The 25706-nt window shown below is 39.8% G+C and overlaps 2 protein-coding genes across 3 annotated transcripts in view; both read left to right on the plus strand.

Annotated features, from left to right (window-relative positions):
- mcoln1a (mucolipin TRP cation channel 1a) overlaps window positions 1-15634 on the plus strand; it is a 17768-nt gene extending 2134 nt beyond the window's left edge. Inside the window, exons 2-14 of the mRNA XM_031727904.2 lie at window positions 5271-5551; window positions 5782-5949; window positions 7265-7421; window positions 8457-8541; window positions 8834-8930; window positions 9327-9426; window positions 9712-9818; window positions 10047-10196; window positions 10313-10414; window positions 10606-10728; window positions 11754-11960; window positions 12166-12296; window positions 13787-15634. Coding sequence (XP_031583764.1) covers window positions 5271-5551; window positions 5782-5949; window positions 7265-7421; window positions 8457-8541; window positions 8834-8930; window positions 9327-9426; window positions 9712-9818; window positions 10047-10196; window positions 10313-10414; window positions 10606-10728; window positions 11754-11960; window positions 12166-12296; window positions 13787-13823 — 1745 coding nt within the window. The 3' untranslated portion in view covers window positions 13824-15634. The remainder of the gene's footprint in view (window positions 1-5270; window positions 5552-5781; window positions 5950-7264; window positions 7422-8456; window positions 8542-8833; window positions 8931-9326; window positions 9427-9711; window positions 9819-10046; window positions 10197-10312; window positions 10415-10605; window positions 10729-11753; window positions 11961-12165; window positions 12297-13786) is intronic.
- Window positions 15635-19899: 4265 nt separating this feature from the next.
- Window positions 19900-25706, plus strand: part of si:ch211-214c7.4 (mucin-17) — a 31638-nt gene continuing 25831 nt past the window's right edge. For both annotated transcript variants that reach the window (XM_039613244.1, XM_039613245.1), the window contains exon 1: window positions 19900-20147. The gene's annotated coding sequence lies outside the window, so the exon portion shown is untranslated. The remainder of the gene's footprint in view (window positions 20148-25706) is intronic.

The following is a 25706-nucleotide window of genomic DNA, read 5'->3' on the forward strand; positions in this document are numbered from 1 at the left end:
TGCAGTACCATAGTCCTTTCACAGCAAGAAGGTTCTGGATTCGAACCTGCTGACTTGCTGGAGCCTTTTTTTGTGCTGTTTGCATGCTTTTCTTGTGTCTGTGGGTTCTGGACAAAGGAATGCCTATTAGGTTTTAATTTGTGATCCTAAATGTGTCTGTAATTGTGGGTGTGAGAGCATGGGGTTGTCCACCGATCCACCCTTATGACATTCCTGTAAACAGAAAAATGGATGGATGTTGAGTTCTTACTTGTATTTCTTTACCTTCTAGCTTCCCACATATTTGCAACAGAACTTTGAGAGATACCTATATAAAAAAATCAGCATATAAAACCATCATCAGGGCTTTTTCGCTTCCAAAGAAGATAAACCTGAAAAAAATCTTAACCAAATGCTTAAAATTAAGCATATTGCTGCAGAATAAAGACCAATTTGAGTTCACTCATGGATCACTTCCTACGTACAAAACAACCCTGAACACAGCTGCCAGTCTTTCTGTTTTCATTTAAGATTTTTTCTTTAAGGTTTTTTTTTTTGTTGTTGTTTTTTTGTTGTTTTTTAAATAAGTGGAAGATTTTGATTCTTAGCCTGTGGGTGGCCTTTTACTGTGGACAACTAGACTAGATCTAAATGCTGATACAGAGTTGCTGAGAGATTTCCAGTTATAAGCTTTTTGATTGATAGAAAGGCGACTTTATCAGTGTTTCCGTGAGTGCCACAGGCAATGGTGAACCAGAAGAGCCAGATATTTCTATAGATTGCTGCAGCATCAGCGATTCTGTCTCTTAAGTGTCAAACGGGATGGCTTAGTCATTGGCCTGCGCCGACTTTTGTTTGTCTGATTGCTATCTGTCATGTCAATCAATACACTCCTACGATCGTAGATATAAATGAATGCTGCCCCTGTTGTCTGTATGAACTGTTAAGTGGTTGGATTCTTTTGGATGCTTCACATTCTTCTCACCGAGGCACGCAACCAAAGCCCAGCCTCCTTTCTAGCTGAGTTAATAAAAACCCTGTTTCCATCATACTGTGCTAACACCAAATGTTCATCGGCGTGTTATTTATTTAACTTTACAGCTAGAAATTCTCACAGGTTAACTGCAGGTGTTGGTTACCGCAGGAAGTGACCCCTACGAATATGGCCTTGGTTTACTGCAGTTTATCACATGCAGATACCATAAAATCTCCTTTTACTGTTGATTTCCTAAATTAAGCAGTGTATTTTACTCAACCTTAGAGATAAAAAGCAAAGGTAAGACTTGAAAACTGTGACATTTAAACTATAATATTGATTTAAATAAATCTCAGATATGCTTGTCACTTGAAACAGAAGCATGCGGACTGCTCCTTTAACAGTCCAAAAAGCCATTCATCAATCACCTGTCAAAACTTTCCGCCTGCATCCACGTCAGTAGAAGTACGACTAATAGCAGTTCTCTCCTTTTGAGGTTTCTTGTTTGTTTACTTTTGTGTCACGGGTAATTACTTGCAGAAAGAGGCCTTTCCTTCCAGGAACAGTAATCCTCTCATAAACTAAGTGAAGGAATATTGCACGACAAACCTGGCCTTATTCCAGCTCCAAACTTTGCTGTGTCAAGTTATTTCGCTGAACTTTCTTCTTACAGGTAATGCTGACTAATACTGGACACAACAGAGTTTACTTTTCCTGTTTTACTTCCCATTTCCATGGGACACTGCTAAGCTGGTGGTTTGCTCTGCTGACACGTGGTGTATGATCAGCAGGTTTTACCTACCTAATTCAGCCGTGTATGTGATCTTGCAAGTAATCATTTTGCGAAATAACTCATAACATGTCGATTAAAGGTCAGTAAACAGATTACGTGAACACTTATAGGTTTATTGCCAACATGTTGCTTCCTCAGTGTAAAGCGAACAAACTGAATGACCCTGTTCTTTGTTCCTTTCTTTAAAAAAAGCAGGATAAGCGAACCAAAAAGCATGTGACAAGTATTAGCTGTGATTGGGTCACAGTGTGTGAGTGGGGCTTTTTTTTTTTTTAGAAAGGCAGTGTTAAAACATGATATATTGTCTTGTGGATAAATGAATAGGATTGATTTATTTCAAACATTTAAAAGAGTAAAATACAATTGATCTGTATGGACATTCAGCAAAACAAAATATCCAATACATTAATTGTCCATATGGTTTCATATGATCTGTCAATGGCTCACAAGTGCGTTCATATCTACACATTGACTTATATGTAGACATAAACTTTATTTCATCCCGCACTGGGAAAATTCACTTGTTACAGCAGCACAAGGGACAGGAAAGAAAAAGGAAGGTAGCGATATATTGGAAAACATAAAAATAAAAAGAATAAATAAGAAAAATGGTATACAAAATACTGTATTATGTACAAATGGTTACTATGTACAGTGAAGTTTTGTTACATATGTACATAAAGTGCAGTGGGAGTGATAATATTACACATGTATTTTTAAACAGTATTTATCCACTGTATTACTGATGTTACTTATCTGCTGTTCCTTATTGGAGTGCTTTTGATAGATACTGACCACTGCAGACCAGGAAAGTCCCCCAAGAGCTGCAGTGTTGGAGACGCTCTGACCTAGTCGTCTAGCCATCACAATTTGGCCTTTCTCAGACTCGCTCAAATCCTTACACTTGCCCATTTTTCATGCTTCTTGCACATCAACTTTAAATACAAAATGTCCACACAATGACCCCTAATATTTCCCACCTACTAACAGATGCCATAATTAAGAGACAATTAGTTTTAGTCATATCAATTATATAATGTTGTACCTGATCAGTGTGTACATATATGCATATCTTTGATATGTGTATATGCATTTGGCACTTAATATGGACACGTTCTTTGTCATTTTATGTTTGATATTTGATATTTATTGTATAATTATCTTGTATGTGTTTGTCTGCAGTATGTAAAAGCTGCTGATTACTGTGAACAGATGAAGTTTTATAAAAAACATTTTTTAAAGCATCTGGCTCAGTTCAGAGTGCTGACACAGTCAGTGGTTTTGTTAATTTGCACAATAGCACTGAACAGATTCCATATTAACACACATTTCATTCGGCTCATCAGAGAAAAGTTAAAAAAAAGTGCATTTATTTAAATTTGATATTAGATACAAGAACATGCCATGAAGCTCCTGGTGCAGTTTTTATGCTGATGTTAATGCTAGACGATTTTTGGGACTGTGCAGTTATTGAGTCAGCAGTGTGCTTGTGATGTTTACGCGCTATACACCTCTGCACACAGTGACCCCACTCTGTCACTTCATGTGGTCTGGCACTTCATCCCTGAGGTGTTGTAGTTCCTCAATGCTTCCACTTTGCATCAATACCACTTTCTGTTAATTGTGGAATATGTAAGTGGGAAGAAAGTTCATGAACTGACTTACAGTCAGTTCCTATTATAGTACCACACTCCAATTCAGTGAGCTCTTTAGAGCCACACATTCTTTCACAAATGTTTGTAAAGGCAGACTGCATGCCTAGATGCTGGATTTTAGACACCTGTGGCGACAGGACTGAAAAACCTGACACAGCTGTACCTGTACTTGCGAAACAGGTGCGATCTGTGATGTTCCAGAACTCTCCATCAGATGTATGTTAAGGATTTCATGAGTGTCATAACTTCTCTTTATGTAACTTATCTGATATAACCAGTGTCGTAGAAGGAAAAACCAAAATCTGACATCATGTTTGTGTCATTTCAACTGCAAAAATCCATGACACGTAGACATCACACAGCAGTGCGTTTTGCTGTGTGACTTGCTGTGTGGCTAACACAGTCAGGCCAGACTTCTTAGATTTATTGTCTTTTATCTGCAACAGTAATTAGCAGACACCCAAGACTCTTTTGGGAGAGCAGACTTCAGGAATATAGGCTTTCAGACTTTCTCACAAACATTTATTTCTCAAAAAGGAAAACGTGGAAAGTACTACTACTCAATAAACTTAAACAGAGTGTATGAATCAGCGTCATTTAAAAAAAACTACGTTAGAGACTAAAGGCGTGTTGGTTAATTGAGAGCAGCATTTCCTCTTTCACGTGAGTCTGCATAGACTTGGTGTTGGACAGGTTAGCTATCATGTGATGCAGAGCTGACCTCACTGAGATAATGAGAGTGGAGATAAAGAGAAAGTATTGGACTCAATGAGAATTACGATGGGTTCCAAGAAAACTGGTGTGTTCAGGAATCTGTTTCTAGAAGTAGTCTGGGGAAGATTAAATCAAGTATTCTAGGAAATGATTGCAGTGTTATTCCTGAAGAGAGGACTTTTAGGCATAGAGGTTCTTTTCAGTCACCAACATTGTAACTGTAAAATGCTGTTAAGTGGAGTTTCATTTACTCAAGCATAGACATTTTATTCAATAGTCAGAAATAACAGAAAAACGCATTAATTTCCTAATTTCCTTTTACCAGTCATTTACCAATCATGCTTGCATGCATAGTCAGACCGTAAATGACTGGTCTCAGCTGAAAAAAACCTGATATGTGAAATTCTGCTCAATGCACATGACCTCTTGCAACCACGTGTTATACTCCCAACTGCTTGATTGCACAAAAAGGAATCTCTGCATTTTGCATAATCACTTCATTGCCACAATTTATCTTTGCATTGTACTTTTCAGCTTATCGTGATTCAAGTTTAGCATTTAAGTTCATCTTTTTATTTCACCACAACAAGGCATATCATCATTATAAATTGGCATCTGATATAGATTTTATTTTAAGTCAATAAAATGCACAAAGTTTTGTGATTATCGAAGTGTTACTGACTGAGAGCAACAAGCTGCGTTTGCAAAAATTATGAAAAAAACAACTACATGAAGAGTGAGTAAACTAAAGTAAGTTCAGGAGAAGTTTCCACTAGTTAGAGAAAAACATTGCACGTGTGGGTTTACCTTTGTTAACATTGATAAATACCAGTCCTCAGATAAAATGCTGTGTTATGTGAATAATGAAAATCAGACCTGAAAGATTTCACAGCATGTTCTATAGGACCAAAGTCTGCTTCAGATGTTGGATTTCAGTTCTAGTCTTGCATATATTCTACACCATTACCAGCTAACGTGATGCATTAGTAGACCTGGTCAATTTATTGGTAGATTACTGATACGTTATACAATGTTTTTGAAACTGTTTTCTCCCGAACAACCAGGGTCTCACTGTAAACTTGTAGGCCAATTTAAAGAGCGTTTTAAAAAAATATATATTTCAGAAAAATTAAAATCTTTTTTTTTTTTCCAGAGCGAGAAAGACTTCCCTCTCCGGTGACTCGCTACGGCTCCACAGACAGCAGTGGCGGCGAGGATGACTATCAGATTAACAGTCATGACAACAACTGTAACCACCACCGGTTTGCCACAGCAGCAGGAGGTCACTGGGTCCACACTGGAGAGGAAGAGGAGGCGATTCGCAGGAAGCTGAAATACTTCTTTATGAGCCCTTGTGATAAATATCATGCCAAGGGGCGCTATCCTTTTAAACTTCTCCTGCAGCTAGCCAAAATTTTTGTTGTCACCGCTCAGGTACATCATATATTATACTTCAATACTGATTTCTTTTTGGGGGTGCTCTTTATTTGGATACATTTCTAGTCAAGAAAGAAGTTTCAAAAACTCACACAAATTGAATATCAATATGAAACATTATGTGTTTAGGGGTTAAAACTGTACCAGTAACACAGGACATAAGGGTTTTTTCTTTGTCTTCTTGTCCTGATATCACTCTTTATACTCCGTGCCTGTTTTTGCTGCAGTTGGTGCTGTTTGGCCTCAGTAACCAGGTGGTGGTGACCTTCAAGGAGGAGAACACTGTGACCTTCAAGCACATCTTCCTCAAGGACTACGATCAGTCCTCAGATGACTCCTTTGCAGTTTACACACAGCAGGACGTCTACGACCACATCTTCTATGCTGTGGAGCAGGTGATTATCTTTTGGGGGTTTTTTAACTGAAATATGTAACCTTTCATTTAGTTTATTCAACTTATTAAGCAAAATTTCCTGATTAGCCACACTTTGAAAGCTACCTGCTTTATATGGTTTAAGTCGCTCTCCCAAAAACATCGGTTTACCTAACATAATCCCTGGTTCTTTTTCTAAATTAGCTCAGTTTTACTATGGGAATTGCTTTTGGCATGACCAACTACAGACTACTACTGTTTTTGCTTAGTTAGAAAAAGAACTGATCTGCAACAGTGTTAAGGTGTGGTGGGTATTACAGTATCCTCATTTAAATACCAGAATCAAAGATTCTCCAGCCAAACATCGTTGTGAGAGATTATCAGTTTTTCACTACTCACCTGTCCCACCTTTCCTCACCTGACCCACATCTACATGGTGCTGACCGTAAATATGAAATGGTGCCTGAAGTAAGCCTCATGAAGTGTAAATATAATGGATTACAAAAAAAGTCTCTGCTATGGATGTCTTTGTTCTGATTTAATCAGTAAGTATTGAGCCAGTGTGTTGGTTAACTGTTTAATTCGTCCAAATGTAGTTACTGCTTCAGCTGCTAGAGAAGAACAAGGGATTGCAAAAAAGAGCTTACAGCAACATTGATTAGATCTGCACACAGTAGGTCTGACATACAGCTCACTTCCTGTTTCTCTGGCTTTGCTTTCACATTAATTTCAACAACACAGTCAAATAATCTATAATTTGAACGAGGCTAAAAGGGCCGTTCTGGTGGTGTAATATCAGACGTCCCGGTAAATCAAAGAAATGTCCCTGAGTAAAACTTCAGTCAGCGTTTATACCAGGAAAAAAGGGGGGTTTATAATGAGGAACAATACATCCACTACTTTTAAAAACAATAAGGAAGGAAAATCAAGACTTGAGCCACTGTTCCAAATCTTGAGTTGGATGTTTGGTTGACTTTCTTGTAATGGCCTCCAACAAACCTTCAGTGACCAACAATTGAGCCTCTGTTGGTCAGTGAAGACATCACATTATTTGGTTGATAACTAGAAGCCAAAGGGCAGAGCCTACACATACAGTACATGCAGAGTTTAGTTAGTGAGCTGCAGAAAGCTGACACCATAAAATCTGATTCCAGACAGCAAGATTTCCCCTAATGTCATTCCCGCGAAGTTAAGTGTTGGACTTTCACTGTTGTATTGACCATACTGATATTAGCTGAAAGCTAAGACACGTGTGGCCTGTTTCTATGGAAGCTTGTTTTTGGTTCACTTCATAAAAACCATTTTCTTAATTATTCTAATGTCATCCTTTTTCCCAGTATCTGGCCTTGCCAGAGACCACAGTGGGACGCTATGCATATGTCTATGACCTTGCCGAGAATGGCAGCGCCCTCTTTCTCTGCCAGCAGTACTACAAAAAGGGACACATTGACCCCGCCAATGACACGTTCAGCATAGACCCCCGCGTCATCAAAGGTAGGCAAAGTGAACTACACTGTACACTGTGTTGTGTGGTTTAACGAGGCTAACAGGGCCTGAAAGCTGTCCTCAGCTCTGCAGACTGCTAATGTGTGAACTTTTTCTTGATGTGACAAGCTGTTGGTAAAATGACAGTTCACATTTACTGGTGGGGGGTGCATGTGAAGAGGTTTAGCAAAATATGAGATTTTATTTTATTTGGCATGTTATTGAAGTTTGTTTATTGTCTGAGTGTCTTCTTTCACTTTAAAAGGAAAGGTCTGACTCAGAGGAGTTGCAGCTGTATTTTAGAACAACACGCTGCCCACAGATTTCAAATAATTAAATGAAATGACTAATGTCTAGGAGCTGTAAAGCAATACAGTTAAAAGTCTGAAATGGCTGTCCTCCTTTCTATAAATGATTAAAATTGGAGGCATTAACCTCCTAAGACCCGAACTCTTCCACGACATGCTTTTTTAATTTCTCTTTGATATTTGGTCACATTGGGGCCCGATGAATGTAAAAACAAAGAATTACCAGATTTTTTTTTTTTTTTACCTTAGTTTTGTTTTTAAGAAAAATAAGAGCCACATATGAGGATATTTGTTCAAAAAATTTGATAGAACAGTAGCAGTATACTGTCCACGTAAATGGATATCAGGCCCATATAGAGCAAAATTGAGTATTTTGGTCTAAATAACCCAAAATGTGATGTCCACTTGTGTGGACGGCAGGTCCTAGGAGGTTAAAGTGCTACCAGTTACCAGCTTTTCTTGACGTATTACATCAAACATGTGTCATAACGATAGTTCCTATCACAGAAGTTGTTGCATGCCCTAGTTTTCTTACTTCCTCATGTCAGTGTCTGTTTCATTAAAATGTTTTCAACCTTAAGAAAAAAGTAAGATCAGCAGTCGAAAAATGATGTTGTGCGTCCTGTACATAAAATAAGAAAGTAAATTAAAGTTAAAAAAAATAAATAAATCTTTCTCTGCCAATAGTTTCTCAGGATGACGTTCCTCTTTTTTGTTTTTTGTTTGCAATCTTTAGATTGTGTTGGTGTGAACCCCATGGCGATCCCCCGTGAAGGTCCCCTCACGAGCAACTACAAGAACTTTACACTCAAGTTCCACAAGTACGGCTTCATTTTTCACATGGCTTCGTCTTCTCCTTGTTTCCTCTTTGTTGACAAGATTATCTCCGTGGTATCTGATGATAACATACCTCTGTAGCACACATACACAAACAAACAAACACAAGCATGTATACAAGAACAGTGACTGAAACCACAGAGATATGAATGGTGTTGTGGTTCTTGTTCTGCAAGGTGTGTGCCTCTGATCATTCTTTTAGTCACCCTGGCGACATTGTTACAAATTAGATGTTTTTTGTGTTTATTTGCTTGTTTTCTTTTTCTTTTTAAACAGGTTGATTAATGTTACCATAGAGTTCCAGCTGAAGGCGATAAATATCCAGACTATCATCAACGACGAGATCCCAGACTGCTACACCTTTCATATAACAGTGAGTTAAACACTTTCAGACTCAACACATGTTTGAGCTGTCATATGTCAAGCCTGCTTATAGAAAAACATTACTGGCTGTGCATTAGAGGGTGGCCTTTCCCTATACATTTAACTTTGGTAGAACCTAGAAGCCATTTCAGTGGTTGGCAAACGAAGCCTTTACTGATATAACTTGGGGTATCGAAGCTACAGGGGGAGGTTGTCGAATATGGGGGAAAGAGTTAAAGTGAAAACAAACAAACCAGCCTCAGCGCAGTCCATTTATGAAACCAGCCATGTAAGTTTGCTCTTCACTTCCAGTTGACTGCCACTTGCAAACAGAAAGTTTGAACAGCTGCTGTCCTAACAAGCCGAGCTGTGTGCGTTATTTAAAACCTTCTTCTGTCTTTTACAGATAGTTCTGGACAACAAGGCTCACAGTGGCAAGGTGAAGATCCGGCTAGATAACGAGGCGTCAATAAAGGAGTGCAAAGACCCGAGCATCTCTGGACAGGGTGAGAAATCAGAAAAGAAGAGGCATCTGTTAGTGGTCATGGGAATACTGTAGGAGTAGTGCAGCAAACAAAATATGACACCAGTGATGAAACTAGAAACATGTAAGCAAAGGTGTTACAAAACATCACAAAGTTGTTTTTAGTTCACAATAATGAACCAACAGGAAGTTACAATGAGTGAAGTTATTTATACAGAAGTGTGTAGCAGTAGGCTTAGACTGCAGCCATGAAGAGGAGACAGACTGCTCACACCTCTTTTTTTCTTTCTTCTCTTCAAACCTCCAGTTCAGACGTACGCACGTTTGGCATTTGATATTGTTGTGGTTCTGATGTGCATGCTGTCGCTGGTGCTGTGCGGACGCTCCATAATACGAGGCATCATACTGCAACGGGTAAAGAAAATCTCCAATACAACTTTACTATCACCCTTTCCACTCACATTAGAGGAACATCAGGCTCTAAGGAAATGTCAGACTCAGAGTAGTAGGTTCTCATTCTAACCTTTAAAAGTTCTTCTTGAATCAATTTGTGAACAGTTGTAGTTGGCTGACTGGGGAGCCATATTGTATTCTACTGATGTGTGTAAACTTGGCTAATTTCGCTTCCTCTTTGCTCTGCAGGAGTTTGTGCAGTTCTTTAAGACAACGCTGGATCGTAAAGTGTGCTGGGGAGACCGGCTTGAGTTTATTAACGGCTGGTATATCCTCCTCATCATCAGTGACATCTTTACTATCACTGGCAGTTTCATCAAAATCGGCATCGAGACAAAGGTCTAATATCAGCTTTAGGTTTTGGGGGGGTTTTTTTAGCATTGGCACACATTAACATGTACATGTGGACCTAACCCTTTTTTAAAAGCCGATTCCTTTTGATTTTTTTCCAACAGAATATATCCTCCTATGACCTCTGTGCCATCCTTTTGGGAACCTCCACTCTCTTGGTGTGGGTGGGAGTCATTCGCTACCTCACATTCTTCCAGAAGTACAATGTAAGTCGCAAGTGTGCTGGTGCACAGTTTCTGATAACGTTGTTACATGCTGCCGATTTAATAACTTGTCAGAAAGTGAGAAGTTCCTCCTGTGGGTTGATGTAATGTAGAAAGTCATTTAATTTATTGTCTCTGGCCTCTCTCACACTGTAATTTGATCTGTGTCGTGTTTCTGCACCTCCCTGCTGCAGATCCTTATCGTGACACTTCGAGCAGCTTTCCCCAATGTGATTCGGTTCTGCTGCTGTGTGGCTGTCATCTATCTGGGCTACTGCTTCTGTGGCTGGATCGTCCTTGGACCATACCATGTCAAGGTGAATTAAATGTGGGAAAAGCTGAATGTCCAAAAGGGATTTCCACTGGAATTTTAAGTTTTCCCTTCAAAGTTTTAGTGTCACTTGCACCAATCAGGCATAACATTATAACCACTCACAGGTGAAGTGAATAACACCGATAGTGGGTGGGATATCCAGGTGAATGTTGATGCATTAGAAGCAGGAAAAATGGGCAGACAGGACCACAGAGTAATGAAAGAAGGTGTCTTAGTCTCGTGAATTACATCGGGGGGTTTTTTACAACTAGCTGATGGCCAGGTGCGTGTGCATCACTTACCCGGGGAACACCTGGCACCAGGATGCACTATGAGAAGAAGGCAAACTTATTCAGGCAGTGTGACGATTTGGGCAATGTTCTGCTGGGAAACTTGGGTGGTGCCACAAAGCAAACAGGGATCAGGAATGAGTTTGAGGTGCTGACTTGGCCTCCAAATTCCCCCTATCTCTATCCAATCAAGCATCTGTGGGATTTGCTGGAAAAACAAGTCTGATCCATGGAAGCTCCACCTGAAAACTTAAAGGATCTGCTGCTAACATCTTGGTGCTAGATACCAGAGCACAGGTCAGGGCTGTTTTGGCAGCAAAAAGGAGATCAGCACAGTCTTAGGCAGGGGGTCATGATATTATGCCTGATTGGTGTGTATCAGTAAATGTGAACAAACAAAACGTGCGTTTATTTTATTTTATTTTATTTTATTTTATTATGATTAGGCCACACAAATGCCATTCTGCACTTGTAGCGAAAATATTTAAATTGTGTAACAATGAAGATAATTAAACAGTTTTGGACTTCCTTCTTCCTTTTGGACATTTCTCCGTCCACTGAGTAAATCAGTAGAACTTTGAAACCTCACAGAAACATGAACTACAGTTTATTCTGACTTTTAAATGGCTCTCAAGAACTTGACTTTTTCTGTAACCTTTGGAAAATATCTTGCTAAAACTTAAGGCTTTGATAATTAAAATACTTTTTTTTTGTTTGTTTGTTTTGTTTTGTTTTACAGTTCCGCTCTCTGTCCATGGTGTCCGAGTGTCTATTCTCCCTCATTAACGGCGACGACATGTTCGTGACGTTCGCAGAGATGCAGGAGACCAGTCCTCTAGTGTGGCTGTTTAGCCAGGTTTACCTGTACACCTTCATCTCCCTCTTCATCTACATGGTGCTGTCTCTGTTCATCGCTCTCATCACAGGAGCGTACGAGACCATCAAGGTAGGAAATTGCTCCATATAAAAAGGATCAGTTTATTTATAATGTGTAGAATCGCTCAGTTTGTGAAAACACATGCATTACAAAGAACTCCTCTCGTGTCCTCAGTAGCATCCAAACTGTTGGTTCTGTATTTACTGTGGATTATAAAGAAAGAGCAGAAAAGTAACAGTAGTGTCTTTTTTGTTGTTGTTGTTGATTTCCACAGCATCAAACCCAAGAACCAATCCACATAACAGATCTGCATGCCTTCATAGCAGAGTGTACAGATGCACCGAATTCTGGGAAGTTCAGAGGTCTGGAGACTTCACCTTGCTCCTTCTTCTGCTGCTGTGACAGGTGAGTGGGTCAGTGGGTTTAAGATTCGCCCCCACCCCTCTGAAAAGCTTAAACATATACATCATATTTACAGAGAAGGGCCAAAGCATATGAACGGATCAAATTTTTTTTTTCCTTTTTTATTAAATTAATACAATGCTAGATTTCTAAAGACCAAAGCAGATAAATACGATAGCCGGCCTTATTAAACAAACACAAAAACAGGAAGTCTGACCCCCAAATCTAAGCTGACAGCACAAAAATATCAACATCAAAAATATGTCGCAAAGTTAGTTGATTAATTCTTTGGCTGCTGTTGAGGAGAGAAAATGAGAGAGAAAGACGATATTTCTCTACCATCTATACAGGTGTTAATTATCAGGCACTGACCAAGCACACTGGAAGGAAATCAGGTCCTTGTTTCTTTTCTCACATTTATACATCCTTTGTCCTATTTACATCCAGTTCTCCTGGTATCCTGTTCTCACATCTTAGTCTTCCCTACCAGATATTCAATTCAATTTTATTCATATAGCACCAAATTTACAACAAAAGTCACCTCAAGGTGCTTTATATTGTAAGATAAAGACACTACAATATTACAGAGAAAACCCCGACAACCAGATGACCCTCCCATGTGCAAGCACTTTGGCCACAGTGAGAAGGAAAAAATCCCTTTTAAGAGGAAGAAACCTCCAGTAGAACCATGCAATGTGAACAGAGAGGAGGCAAGGTAATCAACGTGGAAACCGCTGGATTACTTTGTTAAATCCCAACTACTGCTATATTTTATGATATGGTTTACCTACTTAAGAGTCCTTCTCCTGATTTGTATGTGTTTCAGCTCTGTGCTCTGCCTCCTTTTATAGACAAACACTTCCACAATGAATAAACCTTTGCTTCCTAGGTTATAGCTCAGGAACAAGATAAGAAGGCACAAATTAGAGACATAAAAAAGCCAAAGGCCTGAACACATATTTAACATTAAAAGAAATGCTTGTCTTGGCCAGCAGAGGGAGCATATTTAGGTTCAATCCTTAAAATTGTCAGCATTGAAAAAGACTTAATGAACACACCAATATTTTATCCTTAATTTTAAAAACATAATACAGTTTCCAGCTCTATCATATTTTATTTTATTTTTTTTGAATAACATAGTTCAGGGGTTTACACATTCACCTAACAAGCAAAAGATCCCCCAGTTCAGTCCTGGGAAGAGACACGGATGCTTTTGGAGTTGCTGGGAAGGACATCCACTGTAAAAAATAAATATTGAAACCAAAAATCTACCAAATCAAACATTCCTGCTGAAAGTTGCTTTCTTACAATACTCAACATCATATCACAAAAAAAATGCGTCCGTGAATATAGTGTTATTTTTGTTAAAATTGTTCAAATAAGCTTCCTTAAATATTACCAGTAAGAAACTGTAATTACAGAAATAATAATATTAAACAATCCTAACTGTACTAAATCATCAGATAAGTCATCAAACCTTATTTTCCCCTCAGAACAACCACATATGAAGATGTCCTGCTGGTGAACTGATGTCAACCTCGCCAACCTCTGAGGCCTCACTAGCCTCCCCTGCTGACCAGTGGGGAACACTGCATGCACCCAACACCCGGTGTCTCTGTGTATCTGGGTCAAACCGCAGGACTGCTCCAAAGCGGGAGTTGCGATTGGCTGAAACTTTGCTGTGCAGAGGAAACGTGGAACACCAGCCGTCTTCTTGGACCTCTAGCTTTATGAGGAAGCAGCTGTTGGCTGATGAAGAGCTGGGCCTTTTCCTCTGTATGAGCAGCAGCATCGAGGAAGACTAGTGCACAGACATTTCTCTCGTTTCTAGTGTGTTTTTGAAACAATATTCAGTATTTTTAATATATCTGGTATATTTTATGCTCAGCCAGAGTAGGAACTTTTTTGGTACTTTTCTATGTTTTGTTTGTATGTTTGTTTTGCTTTTGTATTTCAAATCAGTTGTCTCCTGAGGAGGAGACTCCTAAAATTAGATATTTATATCATATCATATTCAGCAACACTTTATTGTACAGAACTCATTTTAAAATTTTAAATAATATAATATCTCTTAAACGCCTTTTTTTTACCCAAAGCTAATTTTCATTTAACAGTGGAGAATCATGACATCACATTTAAACAGAATGGGACAAAAAAAAATTCCCATGTGAGTGTTTTTAACACTGTTCCGAAACATATCGGAAAACGGGACCCATACGGCGTGGAATTGATTCATTTTCTTTGTGAGCTGCACATTTACTACAAAGTTTCGACCAGTGTCATTAGCTGCGGCTCTGCTGCATCATGTTGCCTTCAAATGTAGATCCCAGTTTATTTCATTTCTATTGCTTTGTTTTCTTTCAGTAACGATCAGGGTAATGGGACACACTCGCTCACTAACAAAGCACTCAGCTTTTGCCTGACCTTGGCTGCAGTTTCTTCTCCAGACCCACGTTTCTTTAATGAAGCCAAAGTATTAAAAAGAAACTCAGTGTATCAAAGCCAAAAGTGCTGCACCCCTGTTTGTAGACTGCATTGATGGCCATAAGCAGACTGGATCTGACTTATTTTAAGCACAATAAGTAGTTCTGAGTAAAGTGAAGTCTGGTTTGGGAGAGATAACAAGAAGGAAAATAACAGATTGTCCTGTTTTAGTGGCTTGCTCTGCTTTTTTGTTGTTGTTTGTTGTCTTGATAATGATGTCTGTAACTGCTGCCTAATGACTTGATCTTTAGTAGAAACTTGAATAACAAATGTTTGTTTGTCTTTAAAAAAGAAACGCACAATAGTTGAAGGAGTTTTTCAGTCTGGACTCCAAAAGCCATTTGGAGAGAGGATCTCTGGGTCAGGGAGGAGTAGGTAAATGAAGTATAAGATGCTTTTTCAGCCTTTTCATTTTCTGCTGGAAACACCGGCAGAGTAAATTGTAAGCTAAACATACAGATGGACTTTGGATTTCCATGGAAAACATGTCTGAATTACAAATAACTTTAAATGTTGTATGTTGTGTTTCCTTGGAGTTTGTTTTTGTTGATCTTGTTTTTGTTTTGTGTTGTTGTGTTTGTTTGTTTTTTTTTTATGAATTACCTGCACTTGAACTGTACTTGTGAGGGACAATGCATAGTATGAGTTGTCATAGTTGTCAAACTACTGATTAAAGTTTCCCGGTCTGATCCAAGGCAACGAGCCGTCTGCTGCTGTTCCACCTAACCATCAGCAGAGGGAGGAAGTAGTTCATCTGTCTGGATGCTGATTTGGTTTTTTGTTTTTGTTTTTTTTATCAGGATTACTCAAAAGCTAGATTAGATATTGAATTTATTGTCAATAAATACACAAGTGTACAAGGGGTAAATAACATTGCAACTGGTACGACACAGGATGTAAAACAATAAAAAATATAGTATTTTTCCTGCTATATATTTAAATATAAAGTGCAATGGTAAAAATGACCTGTGGAGTTGTGGCATGTCTTTGTTTTGAGTTCAGAGGTCTGATGACCTGGGGGGGCGGGGTTATTGCAGAAGCAGGTGGAAACAGTCCGTGATGGAGAGTGTGAGGAGTCTCTGATAATGTTTCTGGCACTTCGGTGCAACTTCCTGAACTGAGAAGTCCCAGTGGTTTTCTCTGCTATCCTAAATTATTGATGGATTTGCATGAACAACTTATTGATCCAGATTTGGATTTATTGATCCAGTAGGCTGCATGGTGGAGCGCTGTTGCCTCACAGAAACAAAGTCTGACAGCGTATCCTGTGGGGATAGGCTCCACCCTTACTGTGACACTGAATTCGATAAGTGGAAGAAAATGAATAGATGGGTAAATCTTAAAAAAGAGATGTAAATTATAAAGATCTGAAGGTTGTAAGATCTCTTTCAATAAAATATAAACTAATATAGATCAATATCTCACTGCAGGGACTTGATTCGTGCATGTTCAGGAGTGTATTTCTAGCCTTGCTCTCTCTTTCATATGAAAAGGACACATATGTGAGGCTTTAAAACACATGATTATGTTGTAAATGCCATGTATGTTTCTGCTGGGGCGCTGATCTTCCATAGAGGGTAGATTGCAATTCTTCTCTTTGAGAACACATGAGCTCATTTCCTAGTTGCTGAGCGTCCTAAGCAAGCTTTGGCAGCAGCTCATGTAGCCCATCTTTGCCTTCCACCCACTTAACCTAATATCATCATGCATTATGTAGCCAACCACTCTGATGGTGTCTCGTGTTGGAGTGTGTAAGGCAGAAGGAAAGACACAGTGTAATGTCTCTCATAAACATGGCCCATCCATCTTGTTGGATTAGAGGCTGTCTTCGTTTTTTTCCACTTGATGTGTGTGAATGTGTGGGACTACTTCACTCAGCACCTTTGATGTTCAGTGAAAGCCCAGAGGGAAAAGCGTCTTTCCAAAAGCTTCTAATGGTCTCAGTTGTAGCAGTATGCTACTGTCAGGTGTGGTCCTTTTGTTGATGGCAGTTTGATGCCGCTTGTTCATTTGTGACTCGCCGTTTGAACTTCACAGGCTTTTAAATTAACAAAGCATCCCAGATCAAAAACGCAGGCCTGCAGCAGGAGCAGTGGCGGCGGCGAGGACCGTCTCCTTCCCCCTCGTCTTACACACCGTGTCACTGAATCTGTATCAGCGCCTGAGTTCTGTTTGTTGTGTCAGTGTGTGTGTCTGTGTGTGGCCGTGTGGGCTTTGTTTTGTGTGTGCAGCTGTCCTTACTGTGAGGTGTTTGGGCAGATGGGTGAGTGAAGACCACAGCAAAGAAGCAGATTTAAAAAGAAGACAGTGTGTGCATAAAAGCCTTTCAAATTCTCAGTCTATCCTAACTCTGTTAAGGATTTTTTTTTTTTTTTTACCCGCTGAGCCACACCCTTGTGTAACAACATTATGATCAATCTGAAATGGACGAGCCGGATGTGTGGGGATTACAGCTTTTTTTCAGTCCTGTGAAATAATCATGGATTCCATTAGTTTTCAGTTTATGCAACTAAAAGATGGAGCCTAAAAATCGTTTCTGCTGCATTTACACCCAAGAGGCAGCTTCATGCGACGGGGATTTTGGTTTGTAGGTTTCAGTTTGCGTCAAAAAAAGGAAGTGAATAAATCTCCTTAACACTTTCCTCCATAAACACAACATTGAACAACCTCTCCCGTGGACTCAGTGACAAGTTCTGACACCTCAGTACAGATCAGTAAAGACGTGGTTTGATGACCATTAGAACAGTTTCCGAGGGTAGCTGCACAGAGAGAGATCACCCTTCCTAACTTCTGATGCATACCCAGTTGTTTTGTGTCATAATGAGGTAGAAATTATGACAGAAACCACTCAGCTTAGAAAAGAGCTTCAAGGGTTACTTCTAGTAGGCTTTCAGAGAAGGCAAAGCGTTAAAATAAGAATTAGTTAAACTTTTGGAGGAGCTTTGGGTTTTCCCCCCTCGCTCTGGCGCAGGGCCCCTTCCCGACTGGAAAGGATGACAGGCAGCTGATGAAACAACTGCCAGAGTCCTGAAAGGAGCAGGGATGGAGAGACACGTGATTCACACACTCTCTCTCTCTCTGTTTCTCAGGCTTTATCGAATTGTAGTGAGAATGTGTACACCGGCGAGTCCAAGGTTGATGATTTTTTGCTAAACCTTCTTCTTCCCCTTCACTCAGATTTCTCTCTTTACCCTCAGCCTCTCCTTTTAAATAAGCTCATTCTTTCTCCATGCTCATAAGAGAAAACAACAGCTGATGTCAGCTGTCCAAACCCATTTTGCTCGTCTTTGTATCCTTCTGTCTTTTCAGTGTTTCACTGAGCCTGCAGCTGCAGCTCAAAGTCTCATTGTGATAAGAAAATAAAAGTATGCGTCTAAAACCTATTGTGGGCTCGTACCATAGGGCGGTGGACACTGTACCAAAGTGTGAGCACAGATAATTAACAATGTCAATCTCTCATTCTCCTTCTTTGGATACAACTATCCAAACCTGCTGCGCAACTCTTGCAGTTCTTTGTCAGGAATTTTGGTTTTAAGTACAGATCGCAAACATGTGGGTGAAGGAATCTGAGGCAGAGAGTTTGAGTGGAGTTGTCCCCGCGGAGAAGCAGAGATTCTTGGAAAACTCCTGGTTGATTAAATCACCACTAGCTCCTAATGTACTGTAGCTATACTTGGATTTAAAAGGACAAAAACAACTCGTATTCTTCTTCTTCTCCTTCTTTAAGCTGCTCCCATAGTAACAACAGCGGCTTGTCTCCTTCCTTCTCACCTTATCCCCACATCCTTCTCTGTCACATCAATGTCCTCTTCCCCTAAATCCATGAATCTTGCCTGAGGTTTTCCTCTTTTCCTCCTGCTTTCCAGCTCCGTGTTCAACATCCTTTGTCCAGTATATCCGCTTTCCCTCTTCTGTACATGTCCAAAGTGCTCGACCTGAGCTGTTTCTCTGATCTACTCATTTCTAATCCTGTCCATCCTGGTCACTCCCAATGAAAATCTTAGTTCTGCCACATCCACCTCAGCTTCCCGTCTTTACCATCTTCAAACCGTACTTCAAAGCAGGTCTCGCTATCATCTTGTAAACCTTCCCTTTCACTCTTGCTGCTATTCTTCTCCCAGAAGCACTCCTGACACTCGTTTTCACCTGATCCAACTTGCCTGCACTCTGTTCTTCACCTCTCTCGTGCAATAATAGGGTGAAAATTACACAAAAATGGGAGCAAAATCGACAAGAAAATACGAAAAAATAAAGTAAAAGATTAATATTTCACAGAGAGGAGCTTCATGAGTAAAAATCTAATAAAAGTAGGTACTGTGGTGTGGTAAAAGATTTTCTATATCCACAGTTGTGGGAAAAAGATGATAAAACAGGGTAGAGACATCCTGTGCATAAGGCTTATAAGAGGAGTTTAATCTGATATGGTTCCTGTTGTTTACTATAACTCTGTGCAGCAGCAGGCTTAGGTCGTATCTACAAACTAGAGATACTCCATCTTGTTATCCTGGCTTAGGGAGGGTGAAATTGGAAAAAGGACAAGGTTATCTCAGCTTGGTCAGTGCATGTGCTTGTGTTTTAAAAGATGTGTGTGTCTGCAGGACAAAGTAATGCTGTTAAAGCCACAAATTTGCAGGATTGTTCTTTTGGAATTCCAGCTACATAAAGTTGCCTCTCTCTTTGACTACATTTAACTGCATTCGTCTTTTAACCATGTGTTTCTTATGGGGCTAAATTCTAGAGGTGGGCAGATTGATCCAAATATTGACATTATCAATACCAGAACTTGAATATCAGAATATCAGAACTTGCCAATTGATTATGACTCATGTCATATGTCATGACACACTGCTCTCAAGGTAGTATCGGTATTGATAATGGCAATACTGGCCCTGTATTTACTTGATATCGGATCGATACCAAAATTTGTAGCATCGCACAGCACTACTGAATTCCTCCAGGACCCCCTTGATTTCCAATTTTAAAGTCACGCGCTCACACAGGGTCTCGGTTTGACTACTACGTCACTCCTGCTTTGCATAACCGCCGGGGCTCGCGTCTTTGATTGGGCCGGCGGTGGGATTTAATCTGCGTTTTCTTTTATGACCGCCACGCTTCGCTTTCAGTCTGCAGCCGGACTCCTCCGCCACTCCTCCCCTTCGGGTCCGTCCTTCATTAAGGGGAGCAGCCCATCGCCTCCTGCCGCTGCTCAAACGTGGAGGGAAGGACACGAGGAGGGACGCCCGCTGCTGAATGCGCGGCTCCATTGTTAGTTCAGTAAAATTTACGGCTTCGCCTGCATATTTAGTGCGTTTCACGTCGTCTCCGGGGCCGACTGTTTGTTTCCCCGGGAGTCTTAACGACGGTTGAAAGGTAACGGACAATTTACTACGCTGTAACGTTTCTGCCGCGAGCGAAATCATTCAAGTTAGGCTACATCTTTGTACAGTTTTCTGCTAAATTAAAAATTACAGTTCTGCCTATAGGGGCTCAACCTCTGTGTTTTATTTTAGCATTTCTTAAATGAAGAAAGCAGCGTTTGTTTTGAAGCCAGACGCCCTCTTTGTGGTGTGGAGTGGTCGGTGTGTAGCTTGATGGGATGATGGATGTGAAACGTTAGCATGGAACTGAGCGGTGGGGCGGTGGTTCCGATGTGCGGTTCTATCTATGGGTGACATTTATCCCGATGTACGGTACTCCAGGTTCTCGGTTTGACAGGGTGTCTGTTGGCATCAGATTCAGTTTACTGAGCAGCTTCACGCCAGCCTCCCCAGCGTACACACGCTATTGTTCTGCGAGGCAGAACGACGGGGCCCTCTGCTAATCGGTGTTATTAAAGCTCCCTTTGAGGCGTTTAAATCACCCAGAAACTCTCTAAACCAGACTATTGGGGAGGTCAAATTGGAACCAGGCTTGCAAAGTTGGATTTGTGGGCATCTTGTGTTTTCTTTTCCTCATATGGTGTATCTTTAGGTGTTCATCTGAGAATCTTACTTTGCCATTCATGCGTTAAGTTCCCATGAAAAGTCATTTTAAGCACCGTGCACCTTTTGTTATCTTGGCAGTGCCAGCTTGGTAGTTTCTTTCCAAGATTACCATCAAGCCCTGTTTTCATATTTGCATCTCTGCACATGGGGTGATCTCACTCTCCACCTGGCAAAGCAGTAAATAAGGCAGACTATCAGAGGCACCGTCTGCAGATCTCAATGATAGAGCGATGCTGTTTATCCTCCAGGTTTTGGCTCTGAGTCTGCATTACATAATCACTGTGTTTTGGGGCTTGACTGGGTGTGGTGTGGCATGGTTTTTGGAATCGGGACCAGTGACTGTCCCTGGCTTCAGAAATGTTATTTACATGCAGGCCCTTGCTTTCGGGCGTGTGTTTCTTACTCCCAAACCCATTTCATCACTTGGGTGTGACACAGGGTGTGGATGACACAGCCACATGACACCCACCCTCCTCTGTTTATTCTGACTGTCTGGCTAAGCTCTTAGGGGGTCATTACAGGTTTACTGCTGCTGTGTCCTACTTCAGAGGATGAATCTGGCAAAATCTGCACTTCTGCCCTATTTGAAAGGCTCCTCGGAAAGGAATGGAGAAATGCAGTCCCCTTTTAACTGAATTTGAATGACTTGGCTGGTGTATTTGTGAACTCCCTGGTCACAGATGTCGAGCATATGAAGATGCATCAGATATCTACGGTTTTAGCAGGATATGATGGAGTGTGGCTTTAAAGTTAAGTAAAAGGCTCAAATATTTTGCCAGCCTGTGAACTTGGACACAGCTGTGTTTGTTTGGGGTTTTTTCCCCCCCTCATACTGTACAGCCACTTCCCCTGCCCGCACCCCCGTTTCCTCTTCCTCTTCCCAAAGGTCAAAGCAACCCAGAAGAAGGGCTTGAAATAGTTTTCTCATTTCAGTGCCTTCTGTAACCTTAAACTTCAAAGGCTGGATTAAGGGGATTTTATAAACAGGAATGTGCAAGTATTATGCACTTCTTTTTAAAATCCAAACTATCAGTAGCACATGAAACATTTTTACATTTATTAATACAAAAACTCAAAAAAACAACAAAAAAACCCCAACAATGTTGAATAGGAGGAATTGATTTAAGCATTTGCTGCAAGTTCAAGTTCTCTGCACATCCTTCAGCGCTGGTATGCTTGGCTTGTAAACTTTAAGGCTTGTTTTATGACTGAGCCTGGGCAGTGGTGCCTAATGGTGAGACTGCAGTTGTTGTTTTATTTCAGGCATGACGGTCTGTGCGAAAAATGCAGGTGGCTGCGTTTGAGAAATCTAGTGTGACTGGCTTGTATAAATGGGTACAGTGCACCAGGAAGCAAGTCTGTAACTGATTAACAAACCTGTCCTTTTGTTTTGCATGGAATGCTTCCTTGTCAAACCTTGCCAGCTATGAGGCGCCTTCAGGTGGATTCTTGGTCGCGTTTGTGTCTGGTTGGGGAAAAATGTGAAGATTTAAAAAAAAAAACAAAAAAAACCAAAAGCACCAAATGTGGCTGCAGTGGTTAGTTGTGTTTTTTTTAACATTCAATTCTCTACACTCCAAATAAGTTGCCTATTATGACTTTTCTATGACAGGAAAAAGCTAAAGGACCAGCAACAGTATTAACATAACTGTTACAGCACTAACAGACTGTCAGTGCAGTGCTGGGATTGTTTGAGGTGATGGGTAAATAAAAGTGGCCATTTTATGTCTCAAGTTTCACTTTCAGTTTGATAACTGCAGTGATATTCTGTAGCATTATTCCTGATTTTTGGCTATTTATTCAGCTTTGCATTAGCTCATGTGTGTATCAGCTCTGAGCGGATATGATGTCAGGGGTTCAAATTGTATTCAGTTCAACTCAGTTTTATTCATGTAGTGCCAAATCACTACAGCAGACACTTAAAGAAATTTATATTGGAAGGTAAATGCACTACAATTTTAGAAAGAAACCCCAACAATCCCATGGCCCACTATGAGCAAGCACTTGGCGACTGTGGGAAGGAAAAAGTCCCTTTTAACAGAAAGAAACTTCTGAAAAAGATGCTGTAGGTAGTCCAAAAAAAAAAGGCCTACTGGCAAATTTAAAAATAAGGCAAGTTTGAGGCACTTCTGTACTGGCTTCACTTTTTAGACCTGGAACATGCATCTGTCTGTTATACCATCTAAAAATATTCCCCATAATTAACCCCCAACAGAATGTGCTTGGTGTTTTTCATTGTGATTAGTTAACCCTTCTTGAAACTTAAGTCATTCTAAACAATTTTAATATTTTATAATATAAAAAAATAAGAAAAGGGGTTCTGTAGAGTATCTGAAATTGGGTGTCTAACCAATAGAGAATTAATCCCCCTGTGGATTCATTTTTGTATTAATCATTTTAGTTTTTAAAAGAAATTAGAACTCATGTCCATCAGTCACTTTATTTCATGTCAAAAAGCAGAGCAGATGAATGAAAAGCGCATAAGCCTTGCACAGCATGGAGTATTTGCATTTTCTTGGAAGTGAGCTGGTTACAGCTTGTAACCAGAGTCAGTCTCAGTCCCACACCCATGAAAATTCAATCCACACTTGTGTCATATACTAAACTGATGTCTGATCTGGTGGAAGGTTCATATGATGATCTTTTCAAAAATTCTGATCAGAATGAAAAATTCCCAGTAGCTAGATGTTAACCACCTCCATATCAACAAACCAAACGTGTGAGTGGTTGTAAGGTAATTAGAATAACGCTCAGTGCTCACACTATGGGACTTTGATATGCAATTAAATTTGCAAACAAAAGGCAGCAAAATGGATGAAAAATGGCTGCAAAAAGACAAATATCCTGAGAGAAAACAAAGGGGTTCAGATATAGGATCTCATTTTGTAGTCGAGCACTATGGTAATTTTAAAAAAAATGTATTTTTTTTAAAAAAAATTTTTAATCGAGCCAGAAGTGCTCACATTTAAGGGAGCTTTGCGGAGTTATCAGCTTTTACATGCGGTTTATAAAAAACTCACTGGGAAGAAACTCACTTTTAGGGTTTTGTTTTCTATTTAAATTATATTTTATTTATATATATACATTTTTATTTTTAACCCCTAAAAGTTGTCTCATGATCTTTTTAGTAGTTTGGACACCAGCAGATTTGCATAATGTTAGAGTGGCTCAGAGTCCACTCATGGGAATTTTGAAAATAAAATACTTGCAGCCAGGGGATGAAGTGGGATTTTGTAGGTAAGATCTCATTATTTGCACTGTGGGACAAAAAAAAGTCCTCAGCAACCACAAAATTTGTGCTCTTAGGCTCTCATAGATTGGTTTTCTTTGAGCAGCCTTGTGTGATTGGCTGTCTTGTACAATCTATTGAGTTACATCTTAACTGGCACAAAAGAGCATGATCTTTAAACTGATGGTGACACACCTACAGTAACACCCTCCCCCTCTGCACTAGGTCACATTAGTTAACTATTGTCAGTTTTACTACAACACTGCAGAGTTTGCCGATCCACAGCCTGTTCGGCATTCCCCCATAGCCTTTTGAGTAACACATTATAAGCCTTCATTTTACTTGTTATGAAATAAATAGATGATTTCAATACCCTTCTATGAAATGTCATTTGTTTGGTTGAAAGCTGTAGTCATGATATTTGAAAGTAAATGGTAAATTATATCATGCTGATTTATGCGGACTCTTCTTCTGTAGCACTATGCTAGTTGCTGAAGTTGGCTAAAAAGTGGTACCACAGCTTTGGTTTCCATCAGTGTCTACATGCATGAATGTCAAAAAGCTGGATTAATTGTGAGTGCAGGGTTGTGAGGCTACCACCAGTTTGCTTGAACCCTGCTCCACTACATCTGTTTAGGAAGACTTTAAGGGTTAAACTGTATTTTATCATTCACCCTTGTTGCCTGTGTTTCTCTTGGCTTCGTAGCTGTGGGATGGTAAGGACGTAATGCTCATCACTGTGGTTTGGAGCCTGGCACTTGGCTGCCCATTAGGATAGAGTAGTGGATGCTGGCGCTGCATTTTTTTTTTTTTTTTTTTTTTTTTTTTAGGTACTCTGTCTGGAACTGTGAAGCCAGTCTCAATGCACTGTAATTATTGAAACAGTACTTCAGCACTTTAGAAATATGTCTGTTAGCTCACTATGGTATCCTTGAATGCCTTCCTAAAGCCAGATATTTTTTTTCCTTCTCCATGTGGTTGTAGAATACAGCAAAATGCTTTTCAAAAATGTTTAAAAATACATTTATATGGTGTACTTAAAAAAATGTTATTAGAGTTTATTTGGGTTTGTGTGTTGTAGCATTACAAAGAACAGGTAATAAGAGAACTGTAAACAATGAGTCCTGTGTTTGTGTGTGGCTAAATGCCAACGGTTTTAACTAGATTAGTTTTTGTATTGTATGAGTAATATGATGCCTCAGAGCTTGTCCCCTCTTTGACACGTGCAGCCTTCATCCCCACTAAAGCATTAATTGAGTGTCCTGGCTCTGAATGAGCCTTTAGGAGGTGACTGTGTATGTAAGCACAGTTGGTCTGTATTACCTTAAATCTACAATTTTACTCTTATGTGTGACCATTTCAATGAAAAACAAATTTATTTTATGTTTGAATTAATCCTGCACTTAAATAAATAATACTATATTCATATTCTGTTTTTGGCTCGTCTCATCTATCCTGATAGTTTCCCTAAGAAAGGGTAAAACATCTTTGTTGGGTACCACAGTTGTTTATTTTTTTTATATACAGGAAAACTGAGAACTATTGAAAACTGTATTTTTATCAGTTTAGTGATGATTCAAATCTGCCAGAGAAGAAGCAAAGTTCACAGCAACATTAAAATGTGTGTTTGTTTTGGATTGGCTGTGTATATCTTTTATTATCCCTTGCCTCTTTCATGTGCATGAAAGTCTGCCAATGTGTATGTATTTATGTGTG

Source organism: Oreochromis aureus, linkage group 6, assembly GCF_013358895.1.
Source record: "Oreochromis aureus strain Israel breed Guangdong linkage group 6, ZZ_aureus, whole genome shotgun sequence".
Lineage (NCBI taxonomy): Eukaryota > Metazoa > Chordata > Actinopteri > Cichliformes > Cichlidae > Oreochromis > Oreochromis aureus.